Below are 8,333 nucleotides of genomic sequence, written 5' to 3'. Positions count from 1 at the left end.
CGGTAAAGGTTTGAAGGCTGGAGTCCATCACACACACTGGTGGGGATTCACACACACTGGTGGGGATTCGAACCCCGATCGTCCGGGCAAAAACGTCGTAGTCGATAAACGAGATGCGCCGTTGACATGGCCGGCTTAAACTGTCATAATGTGAATATGTGACTAATGATACCGTCATTTTTTTTTAAATCGGTAGACGGAGAATATCAACTGAGGCCTGCCTGAGTCACTACCACCGCGTATAGAGACAGTAGTGTGTAGCGTTAATAGTTGAAACTTCAGGGAAGATCAGCAGCAGGACCAGAAGACGGAGGTTTTGTCAGAAACTTTTGATTCAGAAGATCAGTTGTGCACCAACGTGTTTACCGCCACAACATTTACAAATCTGCTTTTCGTTAATATTGTAACTTGTGAATAGTGAATAGACACAGTGAATACACCTATTATGAAAGAAATATACATAATCACTACGGGGTGTACAAAAATTCAGAAACCAGTCATGTGTGTTTGTAATCTATGCCGCTTACTAGAATCATACTCCAAGGTATTTTTTTATGTTGCTCTTATTTACTTGTGGGATTCACACTGTACCTTTAGAAAATAAGCATTTAAACACTTTCCATATTGTTCTCTAATATACTTCCCGCTTCTGGTTACTTCCGCTTTAGATTACACTCAGTTTTGTATTTTGTGTATGTGAGTATGATTAAAAAAATCTTTTATTTTAAACTTTACGTTTTTTTAAGTACATTTTTTGTTTGTTTGTTTGTTTGTTAGTTAACATAAAACGTGAATATTATTAAGCTGCTTTATTAAGACGTATGTAAAGGTTAACTGAAAAGAAATTAACCACAACTCCCAACATGGAGACAAGAGACATGTTTACGTCATAAATTGAAGTTTTGCTGTTTAGGACAACATGGTTTAGAAACAATACAGACTGAAAAAATGGCACATGGCTTCATATGAATAATGATTTATTGAGATCATGAAATTACAAGAAAGTTTATAGTAAATTGAAGAACCAGAAGGTGATTCCATTAGTCTGGGATGTCTGTGATGTCCTCGTCCCAAAGTCTGCCAGGCCAAAATGTCGGGCTCCGGCTCAGCTGAAGAGGCTGTCTCGCTGTCTCCGGCCTCCACCTTAAAAACGGCACATGGCTTCATAAAATAATGTTTAATTGATAATAAAATTAAATAGTTCAAATATAAAAAAAAATCAATAATTAAACAGTTTTTGGTTCAGAAAATTATGTGTAACCTGCCTGTATCACTAACACACACATCCAGATCTAGTCTTTAATATGGAATATAAGATGAACATGTAACTGCTGCGTTGTTACCACCACACACAGAGGAGTGGTGTTATTTACACACACACACACACACACACACACACACACACACACACACACACACACACTCATACATTACTAGTTATAGTCCTAGTTGAAGGTGAAATGAAAAAGACTGAACTAAGGGGTTCCATTTTTGGGGATGGTCTTTTGCAGCACTTCATTAAAAGCTGACTGTTAACAAAGACAAGATGATATAAGGATCTCTACTCAGTCAACTGTTATTGTATGTTTTCACTGGCTTCTATACTCAGTATTCAGGAATTTCCAGTTTTCAAGTTGTGAACTTGCAGTCAGCATAGCTCATGGGCATTGACGTTATACACTCTGGGGTGGGCCTGTGTGGAGCTGGCCAATGGTGAAACTGTATCTGATGCCTGTAATTATGAAGCTCGATTGCTCTAGTTTCAGAGGGAAAAACTTTCCCACATTCATTTCAGAAGCAGCTCCAGGATCAAAGCCAGTTTTCAGTGTTTTGTGCTTTTGGGACTTCCTAAAACCCTGTTTTATTCATCAAGATTGTAGGCTAACATGGAACATTTCAGGCCTCCCTATTTTTATTAGGATAACAAGGTAGGAAATATATTGTGCCACTGTAACACAGACATTTTGTAATTATGTTTCAATCCTCATGACTGAGGCTAACAATTAAACTCCTAGAAAAGCTGATGAACTGATGAACTGATAGGAAACAAGCATGTATTACCATGATACAGCAGCACAATTATAGAATAATAAAAAAAAATAATAAAGATAAAATAAATAAAGCCAAAGTAAAACTCCATCAAAATGTTTTTTTCCTCACTGGAAGCACTGTTTAACTTGTTCCCAAACAAACAAAAGGGTTTAAAGTCTCAACTATGCTTCCAAGGCCATTAACCCTGCTTCAGTTTACCTTCTAGTTTTCACTCTGGAGACTGCATGAGACACGATGGACATTAACGCTGTAAACGCACTCTCATACGAGGACTTTTTGGAAATATTCGGGAACGTGGTTGAGAAATGTCCCATCATCCCAGCTGCAGTTTGGATCCATCGTCCGTTCACGAGCCTAGCAGACATCGAGGCTCACATATCCGACTTCATCGACAGTCTACCTGAATCAGGTACAGCTCCTGAATCAAGCAGAGAATTACTGATGTGAAGGAACGCATAAATATGATGGGGTTAATGTAGAAGGTGGAAAACGTGCAAAGAAACTACGCTTGAGTCTATGTATAGATGGGCAACATGGTGTCGCAGAAGCACCAGTTGCTCCAGTCTGATTAGAGTTTGCATTTTCATCCATCCAATGATAGTGTGGGGTTCCTCTGGGTTCTCTGTTTTTTTGTTTTTTTGTTGTTGTTTTTTTTTTGGAAGCGTGGTCTAGTTAAGTAGAAGAGGAGTATGGCACTCAATTAATGTACTCGGTTCTATTTTCCTGCTATCTGGCTAATTGTCCAGGCCACATAACGATTAGTGAGCATGTGCATGCGCAGGTAAAGAGGGAATCCTTCGGTGCCACCCGGACCTGGCGGGCAGGGAGCTTCAGAGTGGCGCGTTAACCCGTGACTCGCAGGAGGAGCAGCGTGCGGCCGGTTTCACTGACCTGCAGCCTTCGGAGGTGTCCCGCATGCGCAGCCTAAACTCCGAGTACAAGGAGCGCTTTGGCTTCCCGTTTGTAATATGCGCGCGGCTGAACACAAAACGGGACATAATGCGCGAGCTGCTTCAGTGTCTCGGCAACGACCCTGCGGCGGAAAGAGCGCGCGCCATCGGCGAGGTGAAAAAGATTTGCGCGCTGCGAATGCGCAACCTCCAACTCTCCAACTCTCCAAACAAGCTCTAAGGTGACGAGCTTTGCGTGTTGAAAACGCACTGGATTCTATTGGATCAGTGATCAATGTGTAACATTAACTTAGCAGTAATAATGTGGCGTGGATTCATTGCAAGCGTTGTTCACAATTTATACTGCACAATGAAAATAAAAACTATGTCCTGTGAAAGAATTATAACATCATATGAATGATTTCACACTTCACTACGAATCTGACTTTTATAGAAAGAAAATCTACTCAAATTGTTATTTTGTTTAATACTTTTCTTACTTTAGTTTTAATTCCATACAAAAATGTCTATATTTCAAATAGATATGTGTCGTATAGAGCAATACAGAGCAATTTGACTTATATAGTTGTATGTATAGATGAAGGAGTGTCAGGTGACTAGAAATCCGACTCGTTTTTTAGGAATTTCACACAGTGGTAATGACAACCTACACTTCATATCCTATCATGGGTAATAATGTTGGATCTGTAAATGCAGCACATGCTTAATGTCATATAAGAGTAAAATCTCTGAAAAAAAAAGTTTAATTCATTTCTGTTTATTCACTTTATTTCACTAATTATTTCAAATAAATATGCACGTAAACGTATCAGGTGCATTTTACTATATATAGTCAATAAATAGAGTAATAGAGTAATAAATTAGACATGGTTCTTACATTGTTTAAATGCATAAAAAATTAGTTCAGTTAATATTCTGTGTTGAAGTTCACAGGAAAATGTAAAGGCTACTTCTGCCCTCTAGTGGCGAAAAAGTAGACCGCAGGCTGCCTATGCCGATATATACAGTTATAAATTTAGATATAATTTCGTTCCTTTGGACTGATTTATAGGAACTTGACTGGGTCAACATATTACCTTTAAAAATATATAATATTTTGCACTACGCAATTTGTACTTAATTATGGAAGTGGGGTTTTTAAATGGTCTCCTCTGAAAAAAAAAGTGCAATGTAGTATTCAAACACCTAGAAGAATAAATAGGTTGAGACTAGTTTACCTGAAAAAAAAAACAACACACATTTTCCCTTATCATTGTTTGATTACTAAAAATTAGATGATTAGGCAGTCTGTCTAGTCCGCAAGCTCATATTCAAATAATGGCAGTGGTTGTGGATGATGTGTGAGCCATAATATCATCATACTTGTGTGAAAAATGTGAGGAAATTAATTAGAAGTAATATTTAAACCTAACCTCATTAACCAAAAGGAAATCTTTTTGCTTTTATTTATTTATTTGTTTGTTTGTTTGTTTGTTTGTTTGTTTGTTTTTATTTGATTCATTTTTTTACGCTGTAGTTCATTTTAAACAGTTAAAACTTTCTTTCTGTCTATGGGTGTTTGTTTTATATAAACACAAAGAAGATAACCAAAAAGTTAAAATAACATTTCAAGGTTTGTGGGAATCAATTGTTTTTAAAAGCTAAAATTTATATAAAACTTTATACATTACCAAAATATAAAATACAATATTCATGACATATTCAACCTCTTTATTCTTGCCCTGAAAAGTCCAGCTTAGTTTAGCTGCAGCTACCAAAACACAGGCCCAGGCGCTGAAACTGGTGGACCACAGATACCAGATAAATAAAAAAACAAAGCACTAACACAATTAGAACATTTCAGGCAACTATTGATCAGTTAATGAAGTTAGAAAATAACTCACCAGATGGAAAATATGGTCTCCTGGTATGAACAGTTTGGCTTGTGTTTTGGCAACAGGTTGCTGGTTTGACCTTTCAGCAGGAGGGAAATCTGCACATCGTATTATGACAAAGAATTTAAGCTATACGTGATGATGTGTTTGAATTAGTCGTCTCGAGCGGAGTACTTTTTAATGTAGGGTGAATATTGGTCAAGTGGGACACTTAAGCTCGATCTTCTGTATCTTCGTCTGTATTTGCTTCAGTGATGGATTGAGCTGATGCTTTATGGATTTAAGAGTAAATTGAAAAGATTTTCAATGTAAATTTCAAGTTGCCAAAAAAGTATCACACCTGGATTGTGTAAGAAGATATATATGTACATATACACATATATGCATATATATTACAAGCCAAATAAATACAATAAAATATGTTCATTAGATGATTAGCCTCTGTATTTCCCTTTATTTAAAGACAACAGGTAAAGTAACAGCATCTCACCTGACACATGGCTGTTAAAAAGAGGCTGTAAGAAGCGCCACTGTGCGTTTGTAATGGTATGGTGTGTGTATATACATATATATATATATATATGCAAACACACACACACACACACACATATATATATAAAGGTGTGCTGTGAAGTGACGGGGGAAAAAACGTGCTATTTTAAACGCATCCCACTTTAACAGTGTTCACCCTCCTCTCCACTAATTCTGGACCATGCACACTGGTGATGACGTCGCCTGTAGCTTTAATGTACAAACTTACAAAGTTTTTGAGCTCAAAAGTCTTTTTAAACAGGGTCCTGAATGACAGCACCGCTTCAGTGCCTTATGCGGGGTCTCGCGGAACGGGAGGCGCGGTGTGTGCCGGTGAAGGTGAAAGCGGTGCCGCCAGCGTGCCACACGCATCGTCTCTGTGGTCGCCGGAGGTAACGGAGGAGTCTTGCTCGGGGTCCGTGCCGCGTGCCCTCCGCTTGTCCTCCTCCTTCTTCCACTTCATGCGCCGGTTCTGGAACCAGATCTTGATGTGGCGCTCGGTGAGACTGAGCGTGAGCGCGAGCTCGACGCGCCGCGGCCGCGAGATGTACTTGTTGAAGAGGAACTCCTTTTCCAGCTCGAGCAGCTGCGCGCGCGTGTAGGCCGTACGCGTGCGCTTGCTCTCCTCGGGCTCCGCCGAGTACGGACCTGCACGAGACGCACGAGGATTGACATAGTTTTAATCTTGAATATAAAAGATGCATAAGACATAAGACATCTTCTGCTTGTTCTTTTTGCTTTGCAATTGAGCTACAAATAAAACCTACATGTATTTTTGTTTTTTTACCCAAACATTTGAAACTAACACCTTTACACTTAACACTTTAACTCCAGAGGAAGTTTCCTTATCTTTATTACCTGTAATATAATATAATACCTGTATATACCTGAACTATAATACATGTATAAAGTAAATCTTGTGTAAAAGAGTAAAACTTAGGAAATGTTCAGGTGTGTGTGTGTATGTGTGTGTGTGTGTGTGTGTGTGTGTGTGTGTGTGTGTGCGCGTGAAGGTCTATTTATTTATTAAAGCTGTTTATTCCTGATCTTTTTCCCCCCACAGAATCCAATTAACATCATATTAAAATGTTTCACAGTTATATTGTAATATTCATAAATAAAAATAGATTTAGGATTTATTGGCTATTAATCTCACTTCATTTGAATGATTGTAGACACAGTGAATACTTTTAATATCGAATATTTATGTAGGTTGCAATAATCTAATCGTTATTAAGCTATAATAACGTAAATAAATATTCATAATGGCTTTACTGAGCGTCCAGACTACTGATACGTTATTAAACATAAATTTAAAACTAGTGGATCTTTTGACTACACTGTATGGCGTTGTCTGAGCTTTACATGGAAAAAAACAGAATTTGGATGAAATTTTATCGTCCAGTGACCAGTTACACTCTGATAGATTCTTGCTTTTCTTATATGAAGTACATGTCTATATCTGATATTAAATAATCTGAAGCAAAGTGTAAGTTACACTCTTAAAGCAGTTACGCTCTTAAATCTCTAAAATCTTTGTAGACAATGTATTTTAATGTAAGAACTTCGTTGTATGATGCAGTTCCTTGGGATAATAATTCTATAATTCTATAATTATCTAATAATAGTGAGTACAGGATAAGCCCGAGATCCTAATAAAGAAGTGTTAGGTGGATATCAATATATTTGGATCGAAGATCCAAGGCCAATTTTTAACTTAAACATATTTTTTAAATAAGGAAAGCTTCATTCCTAATGCATACTATTTTTGTTTTACAAGGCCAATCTGAAAGCCAATGTTTATACATACAGGCATATATTTAAGTAAAGTTACTAGATTTTATCTTTACCCAGATTTAGCTTTACCATTTACCTTTTGGTGACGTTTAAACAACTTTATAAAATGACATTAGCAAGACCACAAGGACTAGAAAATGAGGGATGAGAAAAAAAAGAGCTAAAAAAAATACATGAACAAAAATACTATGTGCTAGTAAAGTTACCATGAAAGGGCCAGTGCCAGGGGGAATAATGAATACAAAGAACATGTCAAACCACTGCTGAACTAGCCAACGTTGACGCTTTTGAGTCTAGTGTGTGTAAATTAATGACGTTAGATAATTATTCTTAGCATTTCACAAAGGCTATAAAAAATCAAGTCACATATTCATGGGAAAACCAAGCCAAGTTATTTTGAAGCATATTTAAAGCTTAAGAATGTAACACAAAAACCATAAATAGAAATCCTTGGGTTAAAGATTGTTGGGCAAAGTACAACCATTACCTGTCCATTGTCCTTTCCAAGCATGTGTGTGAGATTTTGTCGATTTCATCCAAGGGAAAGGAAGATGGCATCTGTTTCGTTCTGAGCACAGGTCCAGAGAGTCTCCATAACCCGTGAAAGTTTGGAGAGGGAGCTGTTGGACTTGCGAGTGGTGCAGGTGAGGCACTGCCAGGTCTTCTCGTCCGGGCACATAAGTCGTGATATCAGGAAGATGGCTGAGTTGGTCTTGGGTGCCTACGGTAGGAGAAGCATAAACGGATTGGTTCTGCCTGGTCATGTAAAGGCACGGTGGCGGGCTTGGGCTGTACTCCTCATTGTGTTGCCTCTGATAGGCACAGGAGTCCTTGTAAAGTTGACTAGCTGAGTAGAAATGTTCTTCCCGATTCATGCCTGTGGAGCACAGTGTGGGAACAGCGTGCTGTCCCTGTGCGTGAGACTCCTCTGCTGTACCTGCACCACTGGCGCCACTTTAGGGCCTCCAGTAGGTGTGTCACTGGCACCATGTGACCCTGCTTCACCTTAGCCATTGGTGTCACTGTTTACACAAAGAGCCGACAACAAGTTTTCATTCGCGTCTCCTTCAGGGCTCGCCAATAATTGAACAGGATCGGCCGTGTTCAGATCAATGGCTTTAACAAACATCTCTGTTTGCCCATGACTTATCAAGGCTACACCTGCAGT

General features: G+C 38.5%; 2 protein-coding genes across 2 annotated transcripts; one reads left to right on the top strand and one right to left on the bottom strand.

Moving 5' to 3' along the window:
- Positions 1–1,772: 1,772 nt before the first annotated feature.
- Positions 1,773–3,343, top strand: urad (ureidoimidazoline (2-oxo-4-hydroxy-4-carboxy-5-) decarboxylase). The gene is made up of 3 exons (XM_060861917.1): positions 1,773–1,928; positions 2,258–2,461; positions 2,834–3,343. The coding sequence occupies exons 2-3, from the start codon at positions 2,287–2,289 to the stop codon at positions 3,181–3,183; spliced, it is 525 nt and encodes a 174-aa protein (XP_060717900.1). The 5' UTR covers positions 1,773–1,928; positions 2,258–2,286; the 3' UTR covers positions 3,184–3,343.
- A 1,419-nt stretch (positions 3,344–4,762) lies between these two features.
- On the bottom strand, positions 4,763–8,110 carry pdx1 (pancreatic and duodenal homeobox 1). Its single transcript, XM_060861916.1, has 2 exons — positions 7,653–8,110; positions 4,763–6,016 (listed from the first exon to the last, which is right to left on the bottom strand). The coding sequence occupies exons 1-2, from the start codon at positions 8,038–8,040 to the stop codon at positions 5,661–5,663; spliced, it is 744 nt and encodes a 247-aa protein (XP_060717899.1). The 5' UTR covers positions 8,041–8,110; the 3' UTR covers positions 4,763–5,660.
- Positions 8,111–8,333: the final 223 nt, after the last annotated feature.

The sequence above is a fragment of the Tachysurus vachellii genome, chromosome 25, assembly GCF_030014155.1.
Source record: "Tachysurus vachellii isolate PV-2020 chromosome 25, HZAU_Pvac_v1, whole genome shotgun sequence".
Lineage (NCBI taxonomy): Eukaryota > Metazoa > Chordata > Actinopteri > Siluriformes > Bagridae > Tachysurus > Tachysurus vachellii.
The sequence above is the reverse complement of the archived record's forward strand: the minus strand, read 5'-3'. Positions and strand labels throughout refer to the sequence as shown.